Source organism: Heteronotia binoei, chromosome 2, assembly GCF_032191835.1.
Source record: "Heteronotia binoei isolate CCM8104 ecotype False Entrance Well chromosome 2, APGP_CSIRO_Hbin_v1, whole genome shotgun sequence".
In the NCBI taxonomy this organism is placed as follows: domain Eukaryota; kingdom Metazoa; phylum Chordata; class Lepidosauria; order Squamata; family Gekkonidae; genus Heteronotia; species Heteronotia binoei.
In genome coordinates, this window is record NC_083224.1 from 165,832,748 (window position 1) to 165,856,754 (window position 24,007).

The 24,007-nt window shown below is 40.5% G+C and overlaps 1 protein-coding gene across 3 annotated transcripts in view; it reads left to right on the forward strand.

The window, feature by feature from the left end:
- Positions 1–16,547, forward strand: part of BRINP3 (BMP/retinoic acid inducible neural specific 3) — a 372,579-nt gene extending 356,032 nt beyond the window's left edge. For all 3 annotated transcript variants that reach the window (XM_060232385.1, XM_060232384.1, XM_060232383.1), the window contains exon 8: positions 15,046–16,547. In XM_060232385.1, coding sequence (XP_060088368.1) covers positions 15,046–16,162 — 1,117 coding nt within the window. In that variant the 3' untranslated portion in view covers positions 16,163–16,547. The remainder of the gene's footprint in view (positions 1–15,045) is intronic.
- Positions 16,548–24,007: the final 7,460 nt, after the last annotated feature.

A 24,007-nucleotide genomic window follows, 5' to 3' on the forward strand; every position in this document is an offset into this window, starting at 1 on the left:
TTCTTACTTTGGCTTACAACTACACATTTCAGCTACACATTTCCTGAAATTGTTTCATCTTATTCAATATATTATACAGTACTCACTCCTTATTTTATGCATTCTTTATGTACAAACATGTTATTTCTTAGTGTCACAATTTCCACACCTTTACTGCACCCAACCAGTCTGGTTGCCAAGTCTTCTTGTTGTCTTGTATATTTTCTTCTCGTAATTTTGCAGAGAGCAAGTCCATTTCAGCTGTTTCTAAAAGTTTCAGAACTTGTTTGTTTAGGTATTTTTTGTTTTCCATTTTTTTTGTTTTTTGTTTTCCATTATTTTTTGTTTTCCATTGTTTTGCATATATTATTCTTGCTGCAGTTACATGGATCAAGAATTTAATTATTGGTTTGGGAAGCAAATCTTAGCAGATATTTAACAAGTACATTTCAGGTTTATGCTGTAAATTCGTCTTTAAAAATTTTTGTAGACAACTATGAATTTGTTGCCAGTAACTTTTTGCTAAATCACAGTACCACCACATATGATAAAATGATCCTTTCGATTTTTGACACTTCCAACATTTATTTGAAATGTTTGAGTGCATCTTCGCTAATTTATCCAGTGTAATATACCATCCATAAAACATCTTATAAAAGTTTTGAAAGTAACTGATCTTGTAATCTTGATATTTTCTTTCCTTAATCTCTCTCAAGTGTCTAAGTTTATATTATTGGAGCCTGGAGTGGAGCGACACGGCCTCCACTCAGGCAATGGACCTAGTGTCTTCCATGGCGACACTGGGGCTCTCTCAATTTGTCACAACTCCCACGCATCAGGCCGGGCACACATTAGACCTGATCTTTGCATCCGGGATTCTGGTGAACGATATCGCGGCTGAAGCGGTTCCATGGTCGGATCACCTAGCCCTTAAGGCCCGTATGGAGACGTTGCCCCAACCCTGTATGGGCGGAGAGCCTATTTTGGCTCGCCCTCGGGGCTTGATGGACCCGGAACGGTTCCAAACGGCCCTGAGGGATCCCTGGCCCACTGGCAATTCCCTCGATGACCTGGTGGAAGCCTGGCAGGGCCAGCTATCCAGGGTTATCGATGAAATTGCACCTTGGCGCCCTCTGCGCCCTCGTAAGAGGCTGGCTCTGTGGTATACCTCGGAGTTACGCCAGCTGAAACAAGGGCTCAGACGACTAGAGAGACGGTGGAGGCATACTCGGGACGCTTATGAGGTCTTAAGAGATGGCAGTCAAGACTGCAAAGAAAGAATACTTTGCAGCCAAGATTGCATCTGCAAAATCGCGCCCAGCACAATTGTTTAGAGTAATTGGAGATCTCATAACATTGCCACAAGGCAAACCAAACATTAGAGAATCAGAGATAGGCTGTGAGGCATTTGCGAAATATTTTGCAGATAAAATCTCGTCGCTCCGCCAAGACCTGCCTATCACATTAGATACAGTAAGTGAAACTGAGGCTCCGCGCCTGTCTTCAGATTTAGTACTGGACCACTTCGACCCACTCAGCCTGGAGGAAGTTGATGGAATTCTCTCTGCTGCTCGCCCAACAACATGTGATTTGGACCCTTGCCCCTCTTGGCTGATTAAATCTTGCCAGAGGGAGCTTTGATGTCCTTTACGGGACATCATAAATAGATCCCTCCTAGAGGGGCATTTTCCAATGTCTCTAAAAGAGGCCTTGGTCCGCCCCCTCTTGAAAAAATCTACAGCAGACCCGGCCAAATTGGCAAACTACCGACCGGTGTCCAATTTACCATTTTTAGGTAAAATTATCGAGAGGGCAGTGGCGTTGCAGCTACAGAGATTTCTAGATGACGCTTCTGTCCTAGACCCGTGCCAGTCTGGCTTCTGACCGGGCCACGGGACGGAGACGGTCCTGGTCGCCTTGGTGGATGACCTCCAGCGGCAGCTGGACCGAGGCAGTGCGGCAATACTGATGTTACTAGATCTGTCGGCTGCATTTGATACAGTCGACCATCAGTTGCTGATCCACCACCTCGCTGACATAGGGGTTGAGGGGCTGGCCTTACAATGGCTTTCCTCCTTCCTCATGGGTCGGGGACAGAGGGTGGCGATTGGGGGTGAGCGATCCCAGAGGTGCACACTTGATTGTGGGGTGCCCCAGGGAGCAGTTCTCTCCCTGATGTTATTCAACATTTATATGCGCCCCCTCGCCCAGATTGCCCGGAGATTTGGGCTGGGTTGCCATCAATATGCAGATGACACCCAGCTCTATCTACTAATGGACGGCCGGCCCGCCTCCGCCCCGGGAAACCTGGATCAGGCTTTGCGGGCTGTTGCAACGTGGCTTAGACTGAGTGGGCTGAAGTTAAATCCAGCGAAGACAGAGGTTCTCCATGTGGGTCGTGGTACTCTGGGGAAGGAAATATCCCTCCCGGCCTTTGACGGGGCGCCGCTGAAGATGGCGCAGCGGGTAAAGAGCCTGGGTGTTTTACTGGAGCCTTCATTATCAATGGAGGCCCAGATAACAGCCACTGCCAAGTCAGCATTCTTCCACCTGAGGCGGGCGAGGCAGTTGGCCCTTTTCCTAGAGCGTCGGGACCTAGCAATGGTGATCCATGCGACGGTCACCTCAAGACTGGACTACTGTAACGCTCTCTACATGGGGCTGCCTCTGTACCGGACCTGGGAGCTGCAGCTAGTGCAGAATGCGGCGGCCAGGCTGTTACTTGGTCTCCCAAGATGGGAGCATATACGGCCAGGGCTGCGCGGACTGCACTGGCTGCCAATCGTATACCGGATCCAGTACAAAGTGCTGGTCATAACCTTTAAAGCCCCATATGGCCAAGGACCGACCTACCTGAGGGACCGTCTCTCCCCATATGAGCCCCAGAGAGCACTGAGGTCAGTGGGAAAAAACAGACTGAATATCCCTGGGCCAAAAGAAGTTAAACTTCAACGCTCCCGCACTCGGGCCTTTTCCGCTGCGGCCCCACAACTCTGGAACCAGCTCCCAGAGGAGGTGCAGGCCCTGCGGAACTTAGACCAGTTCCGCAGGGCCTGCAAGACCGTCCTCTTTAAACAGGCGTTCACCAATGACTAAATTAATGTTTACCGCCAGATTAATAATGTTTACCGCCAGTATCAGATCTAGGAATGTTTTAATCATTGATTGGTTTTAATGTGAATTTAATATGAATTTATTGTTTTATTATTGTGTTGTTCACCTTAAATGTTGTTAGCCACCCTGAGCCTGCTTCGGCGGGGGAGGGCGGGATACAAATAAAATTTTACATTACATTACATTACATATTATAACCAAAGTTTTGTGCCCATTTCACCATATTGTCTTTTACTATTTCATCTTGCATTTTCATAGTTAGTAAATAATTATAATTTTTTAAATCATTTTTTCTTCTGGTCCTGTTATAATTTGGTTGAATTCATTTTTCTGTTTTGCAAAACCCATTTTTTTGTCTTTCATATATCTGGATTTTAATTGTATTTTTGTCCACCAATCTAACATTTTATGTTTTTCTATTCTTAAGCTATCAGTCTCATCCAGTATCTTCAAAATTTAATAGTTTTGGTTGGCTCAATGCGTCTAGAGGTGATATCCGTTTCGGAATATGTTTGTATATTTAGGGTTTCACCCACTTCTAAGTTAGTTATATTGATCTTCTAATTTCATGAGCATTAAATACATTCTTTGCTGACACATTTTGATACCAAAGATATGAATGCCAACCACTTGTTAAGTCAAAGCCTTCCAAAGTTAGTAACTTTTTATTCTTTAAAGTAATCCATTCTTTGACCCACAGTAATGTACATGCTTTATAATAGATCTGCCAGTCCAGTAAAGAAAAGCCACCTCGTTGTTTGGTATCTTGCAATGCTTTTAGTTTAATTCTGGGTTTCTTGTTCTGCCATATAAACATAGAAATAATTTTATTTAATTGTTGAAAAAATATTTTAGACAGTGGAATAGGTATCATTTGAAATAAAAACAATACTTTTGGTAATATATTCATTTTAATCATTTCAATTCTTCCCATTAATGAAATGTATAAGTTTTGCAATTTCTCCAAGTCATTTTTGATTTCTTTTAACAATTTATCATAGCTATCTGTTTTCAATATTTTTGCTCAGGCTGTTATACATATTCCCAAATATTTAATTTTCTTCATAGGTTTGTAGCCCGATATTTCTTCTAATTCTTTAATCTGAATTTCCTTCATATTTTTCGTTAAAAATTTAGTTTTCTTATAATTCGCTTTAAAACCTGTGACTGCTCCAATTTCTCCTTAAGTCTTTTTATAGATGTTAATGGCTCTTCCAATATAAAAACCAAGTTATCAGCAAACACTTGAAGTTTATAGGATTCCCCCCTTATTTTAATTCCTTTTATTTCTTTATCAGACCGTATTTGTTCATTTAAATATTCCGACATCAAAATAAAAAGTAAAAGTGACAGCAGACAGCCTTCCCTTGTTACCTTTTCAGTCTTAATTTGATCTGTCAATGCTCCATTCACCATAATTATTGCCTTCTGTTCTGTGTAGATAGCTTGTACCCATTGCTTAAATTGATTACCACAGCCTATCCCCTCCAAACAGTTAATCATAAATGTCCAGTTTACATTATCAGAGGCTTTTTCTGCATCTAAAAAAATAAAGGCCACCTGTTTTTCTGGATATTGTTGATAGTACTCCAATGCATTCAATACTGTTCTCATATTATTTCTCATCTGCCTCTTTGGTAAAAATCCCATTTGGTCATTTATTGTACTCATCAAAACTTTCTTCAATCTTGAAGCCAAAGTAGACACAAAAAGTTTGTAATCCACATTTAATAATGAGATGGGTCTATAATTTCTAATATCTTCTGGGTCTGTTCCCTCTTTATGTATCATGGATATTGTTGCCTCTTTCCATGAGGCTGGTATTTCCAATGTCAACATAATTTTTTCTAGTAGCATTTTATATGGTAATAATAAAACATCTTCAAAACTTTTATAGAATTCTGCTGGTAGTCCATCTGGCCCCAGTGTTTTATTATTTTTCTGTTCTTTAATTATGCGGATAATCTCCTGGGCTGTTATTGGATTATTCAATACTATTTGATGTTCTTTCAAAAGCTCTTCTTTCTTGGTTTCCTTAATATATTCTTCTTGTAGGGACTCTGAACCTTCTTGTTTTTTGTATAAATTTCCATAGAAAGTTTTTACAATTTGCTCAATTTGGTTACTTTTAAATTGTTCTACATTGTTTTCATCCTTCAAGGCTGTTAGTACTTTCTTCTCTCTTTTTTTTTTTCAGTCTATAACTCAACCATCTACTCACTTTAGTTGCATTTTCAGAAAAGGATTGTCTTGCCCATTTCAATTTCCATTCTACATCTTCCATCAACAACAAATTTATTTGATGCTGCAAAATCTGTATTTTAGTTTTCGTCTCCTGTTTCAAATGTATCTTAAATTCTTTTTCTTGTACTTCCAGTTTTCCTGTCAGTGTTTGATATTCTTTGTTTTTTTCTCTTCTCCGTTTTGCTAAATATCGAATTGCAATTCCTCTTAAAAAAGCTTTAAAGGCATCCCAAATGATATGTCTTGGTGTATCTTCTTTCAAATTTTGTTCAAAAAACACTATGATTTCTTTTTTTGGCTTCTACTAAAAAACTCTCTTAATATCTATAAATTTAGCGACTATCTAAAAGTCTTATTATAGCTCTTAAATTTCACTTGAAACAGCAAAGGTTCTGGGCAATATCTCAGCTTCCCCCAGTTCCTTAATCAAGGTTGTTGAAAGCCAGCACATATCAATTCTGAACAAAAAGTCATGTACTCCTGAATAGTAAGTGAAGTCTCTCTTCTTTATATTACTCGTTCTCTAGCAGTCTATTAAACTTAATTCTTCTGCCAGTCTCAAAAATGTTTTGGGAAGTTGATTTTCTTTTTTTCTTTTTTCTTCTTTGTTATTTTCCCAGATTTCTTGTCTATATCTTCATCAAATACAGCATTGAAATCTCCAATTAAACAATGTTCTTGGTAGTCAAACTCAACTATTTTATTGTGCAGATTCTTAAAAAAATTATCTTGTTGTTCATTTGGTGCATAAATATTTACCAGCATTATTTTTTTACCATTATGCTGAATTTCAATTATCAATATTCTCCCATATTCTGAAGCAAAGAAAAGTCCTGATTCTATTGTCTCTTTGACATAAATTGCTACACACACACACACTTTTTTTTAATCTGTCACCACATATAATTCTTCTAGTTTTTTATTTTGTAAGTATTTTACATCTTTCTTAATAATATGGGTCTCTTGTAGGCAAATTATGTCTGCTTGTTGTTTTTTGAGTTGCAGGGCAAATTTTCTTTTTTTTCCCGGGGTTATTTAATTCATTTACATTAATAGAAGTCAATTTTAGTTCTTTCCCCCCCATTATTCCATCTGAGCTTTACTACCTTGTATCTCTTGCAGCTCTCTCTGCGTTTGAGCTCTTGTTTTGATTTTTTTATCTTCTCCAAATTCCTGATTTTTTGCTGCTGCTTGTTTCTCTTTTTTTTTTCCCTTCTCTCTTTTTCCTCTGGTACTCTTGGTTTTCATCTGCATAACATTCTAGAAAGTCTTGTGATTTAAGTATAGATGTGATATTAAATCTTTTATCCTGGTATATAAAAAATACACCTTCTGGTACCAACCAATGAAATTGTATATCCATTTTATTTAGCCATACCATCATGTTCTTGTATTCACTTCTTTTTTGCCTCATACTCCAAGGAACTTCTTTCAAAATTCTTATTTGTTGCCTTTCCAGCTTAGATCTTCCCCTTTCATATATCTTAGGATGGTATCTCACACTGTGGTCCTTATAAACTTAATATGAATCTCCCTGAGTAATTTATGTTTCCTTGTATATGAAGATGCAATTCTCCATGCCCAATCTATATCTTGTTCAATTTCTTTTGCTGGGGATTCCATTACTTCACTCAAAAAACCACTAATTTCCTTACTTACATTCTCTCCTTTTTCTTCTGGGATATTTTGAAAACGTAGGATATAAGCTGCCGTCTCCATTTTTAACTTTACAGTTCTAGAATCTATCTCTTTGTGCTTATTTTTTTCTTCTTGCAAGCTAATGCCCATAGTTGTCATTTTCCCCTCTATTTCTGCAACCTTAGTGGTCACTTTCTGTGTTTGCTGGCTGTTAATCCAAAGTTGATTTTGAAATTCATTCAATTTCTCATTAGTTTTTTTAATTCCATCTCTAAGTTCCTTTTTAATATCTTGCAAGGCATCTTGATTCTGTTTAAAACCTTCCATCATCACTTTTTGTAATTTCCCTATTGCAACTTGCTCAATTGCTGCTGCTACAGATCTCTACATTCCAGGTGATGTACTTTGTAAAGTTCTTTTAATTTTAATCTCTTTTGGATTCATTTTCAAATAATTTCTTTTTTTTGTAAGATCAGTTTACTCAATTCAAATGAAAATATTTATTAGTTATTAACTTTATTGGCACCCCTCTCTATTGACTTCTGAGCCAAACACCCTTTCCAATAAAAGTTTCCTTAGAAATCTATAAATGCCTTCAGTTTTAAAAACCACCTTCAAAAAGAAAGAAACCAGACCACCTAAATGATTTTGCACCTCCCAACCACCAAGTTGCAATTGTAGACCATCCTTTCCAGTAGTCTGATACGTAACTTCCATCTCTTTCACCCCCACTACTCTCCTAAAGCAATCAATTTCACACCAACAGCTTTCGTCCCACACAACTCCCTACACCCTCCAGCAATCAAATGTTCAAATAGTTTCTTAGCTGAGTTATTTCACTTCTCCCAAATGACCGTTTCTTTCAGATCCCACTCAGTACTCCTCTATGCCATGTCACACCTTCTCTTCCGGTAGCAGAAGTTCAATCACGCTGCCATTTAAAAACAGCTACGTTGCAGGTAAATATCACAAGCCAATCTTGTGACAGAGAGGGACCACACATGCTAAGAATCACTCTTTTTCACTTTTATTACCCAAATTCTTCAAAAAAGGGGTGGCTGCCTCAACTAAGCCAGTTTTCAGCAAAGACCCCCCCTTTCTCCTTTCCAGTCTCTTCCGTAGATCCTACAGCTACTATATTCCATAAATCACCAGAAACAGACTGTCATGCAGATTTATAGCTCCAAAGGCCTGTTAACCTTCCAGCTCTATTTATTTTAGACACTGTTATTTCTTTCACACTCTCTCGACTGTGTGTAGAATTAAATGCTTTGCTAATCACAGTTTACTTCTGCAGTGTTAGTTTTTAAAGATTCCCTGCAAAGTTCTGCCAGTAGATATTCTCCAAGAAAGTATAAGAGATCCTTACTGTTTTATGATCTTTACATCTTTAAAGTCCTTCAATCTTCCAGGGTGCCAGGAGGGTCACAGCTGATTGGCCAACGGCGTTTGTAGGCAAGAGAAATGAGCGGAGTTAGTTGAGAGACCTTCATCTCTTCACTATCTCCACAAACTCTCTCTGCTAGGGAACATCTTCCCAATGCCCTTTTAAGGGGTGTTCAGCCAAATGAACCCCCTCTAAGGCTCACAATCAGAAGTATCAGCTGGAGTTCCAGATAATAACTTTAGTACCACTGCGCCATCTTCCCGGAAACCCAGGGCAATTTTTTCTGACCCTTATCCTTCCACAGTGTTCCAATTTACTTGTGTGCATTGACACACTGGGTGTGCTGTAAATCAGAATTTGTATGGAAACCAAGATTTGAAGTGAGCATGTGAGCCACGGTTGGAAGGTATCTGATTGGCTTTGATATATAAGTAATGACCCTGGTTATAAATGGAAAGAAAAGGGAGGAAAGCAATTGCTTCAAACAGATAGCCATTAGGTGAGGCTAGAATTCTCCTGGAATTATAACTGATCTCCAGACTACATAGATCAATTCACCTGAAGAAAATGGCAGCTCTAGAGGGCAAATTCTGTGGTATACCAAATAATCTGGGTGAAGGTGCTTTCCGAATCCCCTCCTCCACAGAGACTGTCCCCAAAATCTCCAGAAATTTCTCAGGTTGGAGTTGGCAAGCCCAAGAATGCCTTATTCCCTGACACTGGTAGTACTTGGTATGTTGTCAGCAAAATACATGAAACTGGGTTTAATGACCAATTGTGAGTTTCTTGTAGAAAGAGGCAGGAGGGAGCTTCTAGGAAATGAGGTTGTTCAAGACATCTGTACACATATACACCTTAGCTTCTTTAACTTTTTGTGCTTTTAGTGTTAGTGCCAGTCTTGCCTATTGCTGAAGTAGCTCACAACAGTATATAAACAGGTTAAAACATCTTTCCCCTTTCTCTTTTTTAATGCCTAGTAGGGAAAACTCTACCATTTTGAGTTTCTCTATCCATGTTCCTCTTCATTTTTTCCTGCTTGTATAAACAGGAAGCACCAGTATCAATCTGTTTTTAATCTCAACCTCTGTCACAGGTGCTCTGGGCAATGCATGAGGTCCCCTTTGCTCATTTCATCCTCACACCCACCCCAAGAAGCAATTTAGGCTGAGAGGGAAGCTTCATGGCTGAGCGGAGATTCAAACCTGTCCAGGGGCCCTTGTACTTAAACACTCATGATTTCAAATCAAAAGGCATGCAATAGAGATCTACATTAATTTTTCAAGATTACCTCTTGTATAAAGTGTTGCTGAATGTGAAAAACATACTTTGTCTGCACTAAATATTACATAGTACAGAAACAAACCATCTAGGACTTGTACAGAAGGGACTGATCTAACTACACCCTAGTACAGATACAGGTAAGGATCAAATGTCAGCATCTCTAATTCAGGGACATGAGAGTAGGTGGCTTGAAAAACTTGAACCATAGTCAGTCAGGGTAGAAAATACTGGGCTAGATGGTCCAAAGGTCAGTAGCTTTGTGTAGACAACAGTTATACACTTAATGTAATGGGTGATAAAGGCACTTCATGTGGGAGTCCATGCATATGGCCATCTGATTTTGCAGTTTCTCCACCTCAATAGACAGGAATTATATATGAGCCTCTGTGTAGTATGCTGACATCAGACATTACTTGAGGGACATGAGAAGCTGAGGAACATGAATACCCATCTTCACAATCTGTTTGGAACCCTGGGTAGAAGCTTCAGGTTTACAACAATCCCAAGAAAATGATAGGCAAGGTCCAGGTTTGCTTACAAGGGGATTTTAATAAGTCATCAAACTTACAGAAGAGCAGACTAACTCCCATCTGCTGGGCCTTGAACTCACAGTGAAGCTTGCCAAACATAGGACTAAAACTAAAATTAAGCATTTTATATCCTAATTACTGGCTACAAGTCAAGAATATCATCATTCAACGATACATCCCTAAACACTGAGAAAAGTCAAGCCATATCTTGCACCTGGCACCTAGTAGTTGACACAAAAAAAAAGTCAGTTTTGTTAGATAAGAATTTGGGAAAGTACTAATGAAGACTGGCAGAAATGTTACCTTAGGAGGAGCCTGCTGGCCATCCTCCCAGGCAACTAGAGGTCAGGCACTAGCAGAAAACCAAAAATGGAGTTACAGAGGCTGTACACACCATCACTGTCACATAAATAAATATCTGAAACTGAATGTTTTTGATTTTTCTCAGAGGCTTTTTCCCCTCATTCTTTGATTTTGTTGTTAAGATCCTATTTATAGTTCAGAAGGGTGTCAGCCATTAAGTGCTGACTTGCTTGTCTGTTAAATCAAATGCAATTTGGCCTCATGTATTTTCTGCATCACAGCAGGTTTTGTACTACAAAAGAGTATGCAAAACTCGTCATCAATATTAAATAGAATCTAGCCTAACCCCTGCCAAAATCTGCACTTCAATCCAAGCTTCTCTCGGAGAAGAGCATCTGGAAAATGCAAAACACAATGAAGACTGTTGTTTCTCTGCACCATTTTTAGAGTCTTGTCATTTCTGCTTTGTCTGTTTTCTTGGAAACTCTGCTCATCCAATCCAGTTCCAGATTCCATTGTAAGCTCCAATTGTTGCCTGATTTTAGACCTGAAAGGGAGAAATGAGATGGCACAAACATAAAAGAGTATCTTAATTAATCTGTTTTGCGCATGGTAAAAAACTTCACAGAGAATATCCATATAGGAACATTGTGCTTACAGTCCATTGAGAAAATTATGCCTGGAACAACCTCAGTACTTATTACTATTCCAAGGGAAACAAAAAGTTGGTTCCTTGTCAGACTGTTGACTTGCAAATCATAGCAGCTGGGGTTGTAACAGAATGAAATATTGCTTCACCAATTTTGGAGGCACAGACAGGTAACCTCAAATGGACAATTGTCCCCTCCTGAATGGCATGTGTGCTGCCCATGATTTATATTTAGGAGGAACCATGGCTCAATGATAGAACCTCTGCTTTGCATGCAGAAGGTCCCAGGTTAAATCCTGGCAGCTCCACTTAAAAGGGTTCAGGTGGTAGATGATGTGAAATATCTCCACCTGAGACCCTGGAGAGTCACTGCCAATCTGAGTAGACATAAGACACGCCTTGATGGATCAAGGGCAAGGCTTTTTTTGTAGCAGGGATTCCTTTGCATATTAGACCACATACCCCTGATGTAGCCAATCCTCCTGGAACTTACAGTAGGCCCTGTACTAAGAGCCCTGTAAGTATTGGCTACATCAGGGGTATGTGCCCTAATATGCAAAGGAGTTCCTGCTAAAAGAAGAAAAAAAGCCCTGATCAAGGGTCTGATTCAGTATAAGGCAGCTTCATATGTTCATACACCAATTCAGTAATAACAAACTTAGCTATTAAAAATGGAACACCAGACTTGCTGGCCTTTCAATCTGTCTTGAAGAAGAGACTACCATTGTTTCATCAAAGTGCTCAATGAGACTGAAAAAGTAAAAATATTTTTGTCTTGGAGAAGTCAATTTCTTAGATTCAGTCCCAGGACATATCAATTGCTTGTTGGATCAGACTAAAGATGGTCTTTTCAAACATCCTACTACTGGCTTGGCACATGCTCCTAGGAGAGTTAATATAGTGCGGGAAAGTTCATTCATTCATTTGTTTAATTACTTCATTTATACCCTGCTATTCTCCCCAGTGGGGACCCCAGATGGCTTACATAGTTCTCCATCTTTATAGTTACCCTATAAAGTAGCTTTGGCTGAGGGTGTGTGGCTGGGCCAGGGTCACCCAGTGGATATCCATGGAAGAGTGGAGATTTGTATCTGGGTCTCCCAGATCCTAAGTCCAACAGTGTAACTATTGCACTTAATGGTATTTGCTAGATGCATGGAGGTTTGATTTAGCTGTCATTATCTAATAGCCAATGATGGATATGCCATTCATGAATTTGCCTGCTATTTTACCATACCTTAAGGGAATAGTGAGAGATGAAGCATCCCCAGAGGCTGTTTTTGTATTTGTTTAGTCTTGTGGAACAACCAGAATCTAGGTTTTGTTGACCTGTGATTGGTATTCCCATGTCAGAAGTTACTGATAGAAAACTGAGATGCATCAAGCAAACAATATTGTTGTATCAATATATAAACAATCATGCTGTTAATTTGTCACACCTAAAAAGGCATAACGTTATTTGCTCCAGGTGTCATAGTAATGTATAGATGTTTCAAAGCATTAATTCATTATCCTTAAAATAAACTTGTAAGGTATGTTTCATAGTAAAACTTTTTTTTCTGTTGTACATGGAACTGAGACCAGTGATATTTTGTGAGGTGGTTCACCTGAGACTAATAAGCTTTTTTTCCTGAATGACAAGCCAGGGGAGAAGAATCCAAAGTTTTTACTGAAGGGCACTGCCAAGCAGCAGAGACATGGGAATTCTGAACTTAGCACTAGGGGTGTGCAAAAGAAAAAAAATCAGAAATAATCAGATTCAAAAATATATGGGCCAAAATATTCGGAATACCGTATATTTCCGAATACCGGTACTTGGAATAGCCATATATACTGGAGATATACGGCTATTTCCGAATATATGGCCCCATTATACCCTATGGGCCATTGAAATCAATGGCAAAATAGGGTATATTGGAAGCTGCCTGAAGGGAGGGGGTTTGACGAAGAGCCCCCAAATGTGCAGGGGACCTGCAGGGAACTCTCTCCTACGAACCCCCCAAGTCCCAAAAAGACTCAGTGGCAACATAGGGCATAATCAGAGGCTACTGGGGGGCAGGGGGTTTGAGGGAGAACCCCCAAAACTGCATTGAACCCTCAGACTTCAAAAATAGCTCTATAAAAACATGAAAGTGACCCACCCCACACAGCCCAGAAAGTGACACACCCCACACACCAACCCCCTCACACCAACCAGAGGTAATTTAAAAAAAACCAAAACATGACAGAAAGAAACTTAACTTGTAACCCCCCCCCCAAAAAAACAAAACAAAAAAAAACCAGAACCAGGAAAAGGGACAACAGGACAGGATGCAAAACCAACAACAACACAGATCCAAACAAATCCAACTGAGAAAAGGCAAACAAACTCAACTGTTAAAATTAGAACTTTTTAACAATAAAAATTAGGCAAAACAGCCCCCCCAAGAACCAGAACCCGAAAAGAAAAGGAACAACAGCAGCACAACACAGCAGCAACAAATCAAACACAGAATCCTTTTAAAACAATAAAAAACTTGACTTTTAACAATACAGGAACTTAACCAACCCTTCCCTCCAAAAAAACCTTCACCCTAACCCCAAGAAATCCAAGCCACCCAAATAAGGAAAAAGTAAAAAGACACTGCACTTTTAAAAGTCCTCTCACTAAAGTTAGATATAGGCAAATTGGCAACCCCCCCACCCCAGGCCCCAACCCCCAGCAGAACCCCCTAACCCCAAATAAGCTACCTACCCACCCAAATCTGGATAAGTAAAGGGAATCTGAGTCTTAAAAAATCCTTTTACTTTTATGCTAACTAAAATAAAAACAAGAACCCCAAGACTGTCTTACCTTAGATGTCTTCTCCAGGCAGATCAGGAAAGGCTGAGAGAGAGCAGCAGCAGCTGAGGCCAAGGGCCAGCACAGCAAAATCTCTCTTTTACACCAACACAGCAGCAATGTAATTGAGTCCAGGCAGGCAAATGCCTTAAAAAGGTTCTCTGGCCCTACACAGAGCAGTTTCAAAAAATACCACTGCTCTGTGATTGGCCAGAGAACAGTGTTTAGTTGGATACCCAAGTAAGCAAAAAAACAAAAGAACAACAATGTTGCTGATGGCTGGGGGATTAGCCCAGCCATCAGCTTCACAACAGCCCTGCAAAGCATGCATTTGGAAATGCATGCTTTGGATTGGCTGCTGGGGCTCCTCTCCCCCTCTCTCCCTGATCCCAGGGAGGCTATGGGAGAGGCAGGAAAAGGTTTCCAAAGGCGGGAAAGGAGGCAAGCAGCTTCCCTGAGGCTGCAGAAGCTCCTTTCCTGCCTTTTACATTGAATTCCATATACTTCCGAATATTGAATTAGTAATGCTTTCTAACTGGATTCGAAAATATAAGATGCCATATACTTCCAAATCAGGGGGTATTCGGCGGTCTATTCGGTTCAGCCAAACCGAATGCACACCCCTACTTAGCACCAGGCATATGATCTATGACTAGTAGCACCATTGTGAGCCACCTGCACTAGATCTTAAACACACAGTGGGCAGCAGTGGCTGCGCAGTTTGTCAGTAGCCATGGATCTGCATGGATCTAAGACAGCAGCTCTTGTCTTTCCACTGCAGTGACTTCCATCAAAGATGCAGTTTTCACCTCTATCTCAATTCTCAGTGGCAGAAGTTTATTATCATTTAGTGAATCAACTTATGGACTACTGCTGGTAACCACCAAGAGACAGTGGCTTGCATAAGAACTTTCAATGTATTTATTTTATTTTATATACACTGAGTTTGAATTAGGGAAGTTGCACTCCATTCTTCTGATGAATCAGGAAATGTCTCTACCCTGTCAAATGCTATATTGCTTCTTTAAAAAATGTTTGGTTGTATTACTGTGATTTTTCATCTCCTTTGGTATTCATCAGTTTCTTGTTTGCTTCACAGATCTTCAACCTACTGGCTGAACCGCATCCAGTCCTTTCTCTACTGCAATGAAAATGGCCTTCTTGGCAGCTTTTCAGAAGAGACTCACTCATGTACATGCCCTAATGACCAGGTTGCCTGCCTTGGCTCTTTACCATGCATTGTAGGAGATGGTTCCTCCTGCTTAACTTGTGCCCCAGATAACCGCACCCGCTGTGGGACCTGTAATACTGGGTACATGCTGAGCCAAGGGCTCTGCAAGCCTGAGGTGGCAGACTCAACAGAGCACTACATTGGGTTTGAGACTGATCTCCAGGATTTGGAGATGAAGTATTTATTGCAGAAAACAGACCGCCGGATTGAGGTCCATGCCATCTTCATCAGCAACGACATGCGTCTTAATAGTTGGTTTGACCCTTCCTGGCGCAAACGGATGCTCCTTACCCTTAAGAGTAACAAATACAAATCAAGCCTGGTTCATATGATATTGGGTCTCTCTCTTCAAATTTGCCTAACTAAGAACAGCACCTTGGAGCCTGTCCTGGCTGTTTACGTCAACCCTTTTGGAGGTAGCCACTCTGAGAGTTGGTTTATGCCTGTCAATGAAAACAGTTTCCCAGACTGGGAGCGGACTAAACTGGACTTACCCCTTCAGTGTTATAACTGGACGCTGACTCTAGGCAACAAGTGGAAGACATTTTTTGAAACGGTACACATCTACTTGAGGAGTCGCATTAAGTCAAATGGTCCCAATGGCAACGAGAGCATTTACTATGAACCCCTGGAGTTTATTGATCCCTCCCGTAACCTGGGCTATATGAAAATCAACAACATCCAAGTGTTCGGCTACAGCATGCACTTTGATCCGGAGGCAATCCGGGACTTGATTTTGCAGCTGGACTACCCCTATACTCAGGGATCCCAGGACTCTGCACTCTTGCAGCTACTAGAGATACGGGACCGTGTAAATAAGCTCTCTCCACCTGGCCAACGTCGTCTAGACCTTTTCTCATGCCTGCTACGTCATAGACTCAAGCTGTCTACTAGTGAGGTGGTGAGAATTCAATCTGCTTTGCAGGCCTTCAATGCCAAATTGCCAAACACAGTGGATTATGACACAACCAAATTATGTAGTTAACCATAAGTGTGAAGCACAACAGAAAAAAAAAATTAAAAAGAAAACCATGAAAGGAGTTTTTACAGTGCTTTTGTGGAACAGTTTATGTTTGGAAGAGTAAATTTAAATTGTCTTTTCAATATCTGTCTTATATCAGTCAATAACATTGGATGGCAATTTACACCCATGAACTTGCTGACAAATGAATATATTATACTTGCAATTTTTTTGTTCTGTTTTATGAATGAAAATAAATACTGACACCCGTCTAGAAGACATTCTACTTTTTACAATAAATTTCATTTGTAATTTTATATGTTCCGTGGCAATGCTTTTGTGCATTACATCCTCTAGAGGGAACATAAAAGGATACCAATAAAATTTTGTAGCTGAACAGTTATTAAAAGAAATGCTGTGGGATTCATTCTTTCCCCCTCTCTAAAAATGAATAACATTGTTGATATTGCATACTGCCTTTGGCCAGGAAGGGGAAGTGGAGGATATATGGTATAGATAAGGTTAAAAACTCCAGCAACTTAATTGAAGTGTTTTTGGGTCATTCTTGAGATCCAAATCAGCATTCTTATAGGTTCAAAGTGACATTTCTTATTAATAGTGTCATCTAAGAGATTTGAAAAGGGTCTTGCCCTTTTGAAAAGGAACCATGCTGTATCATACACATTTTCATACCGTCCATTATAGGGAAAACAGAAAATTAGTGTGCTAATCTCTGGTGGGATATGACAACAACACCTGCCATCTTTGTAGTAGAACAGAAGACAAAATGTAACTCAGAGATTACTAGGTATTATGGAGAATCAGTTGTCTTTTGGAAAGAAGTACCTTAGTTCGGTGACTTTGGTGACCATAAAGTGCCTGGGATGTACCTATGAGCCACAATCCAGTACAGTGTTCTGCATACATGCTCAGTGCAATCAGCAAGGCTTTTTTTGTAGCAGGAACTCCTTTGCATATTAGGCCACACCCCCATGATGTAGCCAATCCTCCAAGGGTTTACAGGGCTCTTCTTACAGGACCTACTGTAAGCTCTTGGAGGATTGGCTACATAATGGAGGTGTAGCTTAATATGCAGAGGAGTTCCTGCTACAAAAAAACCCCCTGGCAATCAGGATTCTTCACACTTAATTTGAGACTAGGTTGTGACTGCGGTATAGGATTGCCAGCCTGAAGCTGGCAACCAATGGCAGACTTACGGGGTGGGGTGGTGGGTTCCTCACCAGAGTTTTAGTGAAAGCTAGAGTGTCACCTGATACAATGGTGTCACTTTCAGGTCACACTGAAAGGGACTATTAGCCTCTATTCTCCTCCCACTTCCCAAATTCCATCCTTTTTTTAAAAAAAAAACTATTGTTCACTGGTCAAAGGAAACTTGTTGTTTTTTTCTATTTGCAACAATTTCTCTGAAAAGTAAACCAAAACCAGAGATGAGGAAGAACATTGCATATCTCTGAAATGTTTGCTTTAACACTTCTCAGCAGTGATCAGAAAATATAAAAGGCTCAAGTCTCCCAGTTTTTCTGCTCGATTGTACTTGATCCCTGCCACCCTGGCTTTTATTCATATGGATCACACAGTCCTGGATATAGCTTTTTCAATTATCAGAAAGACATCCTTCCTACATCCCTCCATTGCCAGTGAAAAAGTTAATAGGATCTAAGTCTAATTTTTTTTTTTTTTTTACAAAAGAAATCCAGATTTCATTAGACCGGTAAAAACAAAGAATACAGCAGCAGATGGCCGGTTCAAAGTAGAGTGTCTGTGACTACACAAAACACTGCAGAGTCAGCAGAGAAGTGAGCATTTCATTTGTAGTGGGGATGAACCATGCATAAAGTGTCTCAGTGAGGTGAACATTAATTCTCAGTTTGAGAAAGCTGTGTCTTCAAAGTAAATGGCAGTTTCCAGTAGAACGCTGTGGCTTGAGGCAAACTGTTTATACAGACCAAACTGTACTGATGAGTTCAGAGGGGGATAGATTAAAGGAAGGGTTCTCCCCTGCTTGGGGAAAAAAAAAAAAAAAAAACCTGCCCCAATCCAGCTCCATGTGCATGGAGCAGTGAGCGTAAAACAAGAAGAGGAGCTGATTTTATACCCCGCTTTTCTCTGCTTTAAGGAGTCTCAAAATGGCTTACAGTCTCCTTCCCTTTCTCTTCCCACCTTGTGAGGTAGGTGGGGCTGAGAGAGTTCTGAGAAAACTGTGACTGGCACAAGGTCACACAGCGAGCTCCACATGGAGGAGTGGGGAATCAAGTCTGACTGGAGATAGTGCTAATTAGTTATTTGAGGGGAGCTAAGTCCAAATTCCTGCTAAATTTCCTGATCAGCAACATTGCTGATTGGCTGAAAAGAACAATGTGGATTTCTTAGGGTTTCCAGGTCCCTCATCACTCTGGTGGGACAATTTGGGGGACTTTCTTGGGGTGGCACAAGAAGCCCTGGATGCCATCACCCAGAAGTGACATCATGTTGGCACTGTTTTTGGGATGGAACCATATGGTAAATTCACCCTCAAACCATAGAGTTTTGCTCCAAAACCAGAGCATCCCTGTGCAATATCCCCAACATGATGATATAATTCCACGTCATGTCATTGCTTTGTGACATCCCCCTCTGGCCAACTGGTCCATGGTGAGAAGAAGCCCCTGAAACTGGGGGATCCTCTGATTGGACCTGGGGACTTCCAACCCTAGAAGTTCGGGATTGGCTAGGAATCCTATGCTGCATCAACTGGCATGCACATATCTTCATTTGGATAAGGGTGGAATCTTCTACCTGAGTCAGTATGAATGTCTCATCTAGTTATGGTGGGGCATAAGATGTTTGCTTCTTACCTGTGAGCTCTATTACAGTGGATGATCACTATTTCTGTATATTGGGACCAGTGTTTTAGGGTTTTGTCCATGTGAACCATTACAGTTCAGCTGTCAGGATCTCATGCCAGTTCCAGACAATCTTTCTTTTCAAATTGGATTTGCTGGCTAATTGTCATAGTTAGTTAATCCATTTTTAGCCAGGCCACTAAAAATACCTAAAGAATATTGTTTTATTTAACATGGGCTTAGTGCCTAGTATTTCATATCCAAGAACAATCAAGATCATATCCTGTTTGGTTTACTTTTGGTGATATAAATATGTGAATCAGAAACACAAGGAAACTTATTTTGCATGCACACCTCCAATATACATCCGTAAGGTTACTTAATTTAATAATTGATGTATAGGACAACTGAGATATGACTGTGGGGAAAAAGCCTTGTAAGCCATGCAGTCCTACACCCAGCTCAATGTAGTAAATATTTGTTTGTTCAGATATTTATACCCCACTTTTCTCCCCAAAGAGGACAAAGGATAGCTTACAACAATGTTATATTCTCTTCTATTCTATGCACCCTGCAACCCTCTGAAATAGGTTTGGATGCAACAGAGTAACCCATGGTCACCCAACAAGCTTCGGTGGCAGAATGGGACTTTGAACCAGGGTCCCCAGAACCCAGTCCAACACTTGTCACTTTACCATGCTTTATGCAAAGCTAAAGAATTCTGGGCAGATGGGTATGTAAAGGAGCATTCCATCATGTGAGCCCGTTTGCACTCTGAAGTGGAACAGCTCAGATACATACTTATCATGTCAGTGAGAAGTATGTGTAAAAAAGGCACTAGAAACAGAGACCTGAATTTTATCTTTCTGCTCATGCAGCAGTTGTATGTGTGGGATGGTAGCAGTTGCCTGTTCGAAGGTGCAGCTTAAAACAAAACAAAAAAGCACTACATGTCAAAAAGCTGGGCTAGAATAATTCTCCTTGACATCTAGCTTTCTGTGCTCAGGAAGCAACATTTAATCATACGATCCATCGGAAATCTGTATAGGTTTTTACATTTTTGTTAAAAGACAATCATTGGTTTCATTTTTCTACTTTTCTCTTGTCTCACAGTGCTTTTTGTGTTGGTTTCATGAAAACTGAGATTAAGGCTGTTTTCTCTGCTTTCTCTACTGCTGTTGCCAGTGAAGTCTCTCAGTGGTTAGGGCACCATGAGGCCTTTTGAGATGCAGATAAGGAAACACGCCTTGGGGGCTTCTGCAGTACAATAAAGGGGGACGGAGTGGAAGAACAGGAAAGCCTTGACATTGGTTTCATAGCATTGACTTTTCTCCCTCCATTGGACCTCTTAGAATTTTATTAACCAGAACTGTACACCAAAATAGCCATGACAATGTAGCTGAATGAACATTAACTCATTGAAATTGTTGCTGGGATAGCAACAATAACAAGTGGATCACTTTTTAAAATTGTTATTATTAGTTACTGAAGGAATACATATAATTCCAATATGGTGTCCTAGGAATTGGGGTTCTGATTATGCCTTGTCTAGGTCATGGGAAGAGGTCATGGGATAGTGGTATTTTATTTATTTATTGCATTCATATCCTGCATGGTGGTTCACAGCATAAATGGTGGCTCACAGCACTGTGTCCCATGGTGGCTCACAGCATAAATAAAATACAATAAATATGTAATTAAAACCAGTTAAGCAATTAAATAAAACAAGATGGCAGCAGAAAAAATACATTGCTCCAGAGCAGTGTAGTATGACTCCTGTTAGAGGTTATGGGCAGGGGAGGCTGAGATGGTGGAGACATCCACCTCCTCAGCTGAAGGCCTGGAGAAACAACTCCATTTTGACAACTCTGATAGGCTGCAAGCTTTGCAAGCAGAAAACCCATGTTCCTAACCCAGCATCTATTCTTAAAAAAATCTCATATAAAGAATTTCATATAGCTGTGCATTGTTGGGAAAGACTTTTCTTTACCTGAGCTTCTTTCTGCCAGTCAAAGTAGACATCACTGAAGTAGCTAGGTGGACCAGTGGTCCAACCTGGCATAAAACAGCTGCAAGTCACTTGATCTGTCTGCTTAACAAATCAGTAAGGAAGATGAACATGTGTAGATATGAACGGGCAGAAATAATTAGGGTTGCCAGCCTCCAGGTGGGGCCTCGAGATCTCCCACTTTTACAACTGATCTCCAGCTGGCAGATATCAGCTCCTCTGGAAAAAATGGCTGCTTTGGAGGGTGAACTCTATGACATTGTACCATGCTGAGGCTACTCCCCTCCCCAAACTTTGCCCTCTCCCTGATCCACCCCAAAAGTCTCCAGGTATTTTCTAACACAGACCTAGCAAGCCTACAAAAACATCAGGTTCCCAAAGCAAATGCCTTCAGATAAGGCATTTAGATGAGATGAAGCTTTCTATCTAAGCAACCTCTTTTGCGAGGATGTAAAAATGACTATTCGAGTGTAGTGTGGGAAATACCTTTGCTCTGATTTATTGAACTTCTGTACACCAGAATTAAGAAATTAGTTTTTTAATGTTAGCAGGCAGGTCTGTAAATATTGCTCTGTAATTGAAACATTTAAAAGGATTAATCTGTTTGATAAAATATAAAGTAAGTTGTGGGGAAAGTAGAAGGCTTTTTTTGTCCTGCATCTTGTAGAAATTCCAAATTTATATTTAATTTTTTAAAAAAGTATGGTTGCAATTAGATCAGTCACCATATTCTTGTATTGCCATCTTGCCTGTTTTATCATGTCATACACAAGTTTTCTGATGTCATCAAGAAAAAGGAACAACCCTCCACCCCAATAAAAATACAAAATCATACTGTATCTTACCGAAAACATAATGGCATCTCTTTTTTCTCTTTTTTTCCTCCTGGTCACTGAACTCACTAGAAAGGATAATTAAGATGTTTAAGAACGTAAGAACATAAGAGAAACCATGTTGGATCAGGCCAATGGCCCATCCAGTCCAACACTCTGTGTCACACAGTGGCCAAAAAAATTATATATCTATATCTACACACATATACACACTGTGGCTAATAGCCACTGATGGACCTCTGCTCCATATTTTTATCTAACCCCCTCTTGAAGCTGTCGATGCTTGTAGCCACCACCACATCCTGTGGCAGTGAAATCCACATGTTAATCACCCTTTGGATGAAGAAGTACTTCCTTTTATCTGTTTTAACCTGACTGCTCAGCAATTACGTCGAATGCCCACGAGTTCTTGTATTGTGAGAAAGGGAGAAAAGTACTTCTTTCTCTACTTTCTCCATCCTATTCATTATCTTGTAAACCTCTATCATGTCAGCCCGCAGTCAACGTTTCTCCAAGCTAAAGAGCCCCAAACGTTTTAACCTTTCTTCATAGGGAAAGTGTTCCAAACCTTTAATCATTCTAGTTGCCCTTTTCTGGACTTTTTCCAATGCTATAATATCCTTTTTGAGGTGCGGTGACCAGAATTGCACACAGTATTCCAAATGAGACCGTACCATCGATTTATACAGGGGCATTATGATACTGGCTGATTTGTTTTCAATTCCCTTCCTAATAATTCCCAGCATGGCGTTGGCCTTTTTTAGTGCAATCGCACACTGTCTTGAAATTTTCACTGAGTTATCTGCCACGACCCCAAGATCTCTCTCTTGGTCAGTCTCTGCCAGTTCACACCCCATCAACTTGCATTTGTAGCAGGGATTTTTGGCCCCAATGTGCATTACTTTGCACTTGGCCACATTGAACCTCATCTGCCACGTTGACGCCCACTCATCCAGCCTCAACAGATCCCTTTGGAGTGCCTCACAATCCTCTTTGGTTCTCACCACCCTGAACAATTTAGTGTCATCTGCAAACTTGGCCACTTCACTGCTCATTCCTAACTCCAAATTATTTATGAACAAGTTAAACAGCATGGGACCCAGTACTGAGCCCTGTGGCACCCCACTGCTTACCATCTTCCACTGCGAAGACTGCCCATTTATACTCACTCTCTGCTTCCTATTAATTAGCCAGTTTTTGATCCACAAGAGGACCTGTCCTTTTACTCCATGAGCTTACTAAGGAGCCTTTGATGAGGAACTTTATCAAAAGCTTTCTGGAAGTCAAGGTTAACAACATCTATTGGGTCCCCTTTGTCCACATGTTCATTCCCCCCCTCAAGGAACTGTAACAGGTTAGTGAGGCAAGATCTTCCCTTACAGAACCCATGCTGAGTCTTCCTCAATAACATGTGTTCATCAATGTGCCTACTCATTCTGTCCTTGATAATGCTTTCTACCGACTTTTCTGGTATTGAAGTCAGACTGACTGGCCTGTAGTTTCCCGGATCTCCTCTGGAACCCTTTTTAAAGATGGGGGTAACATTTGCTGCCTTCTCAGGAATGGAGGCAGATTTCAATGAAAGATTACATACAGTATTTTTGTCAGGAGATCCAGAAGTTCACCTTTGAGTTCTTTCAGAACCCTTGGATGTATGCCATCTGGACCTGGTGACTTATTAGTTTTTAATTCGTCAATCAGTTGTAGGATCTCCTCTCTTGACACCTCAATCTGACTCAGGTCTTTAAACACCCCTTCCAAAATTAGTGGTTCTGGAGCGGGCAAACTCTTCTCATCTTCCACAGTGAAGACTGAGGCAAAAAATGCATTCAGCTTCTCAGCCATTTCCCTATCCTCCTTCAGTAATCCTTTTACCCCTTGGTCATCCAAGGGCCCCACTGCCTCCCTGGCTGGTTTCCTGCTTCTAATATATTTGAAGAAATTTTTATTGTTTGGACCTGGTCTAACCCTCAGATTGTCCAAGATCTGCCTAGCAAATCTACTCATGTAACTGTACCACTTCAGATAACGAATTGTGTTGGCTCCATATTTGAATTTCCTCACCCAATTAAAAATCCATACACCTAGAAAAGTGAACTCTTTGTGCTTGACAGTGAGTTTCCTGTATGCCAAGAGTTTACATTAGAGAGGAGCTGATATGGCCATTCATCATTCTTTTATCATT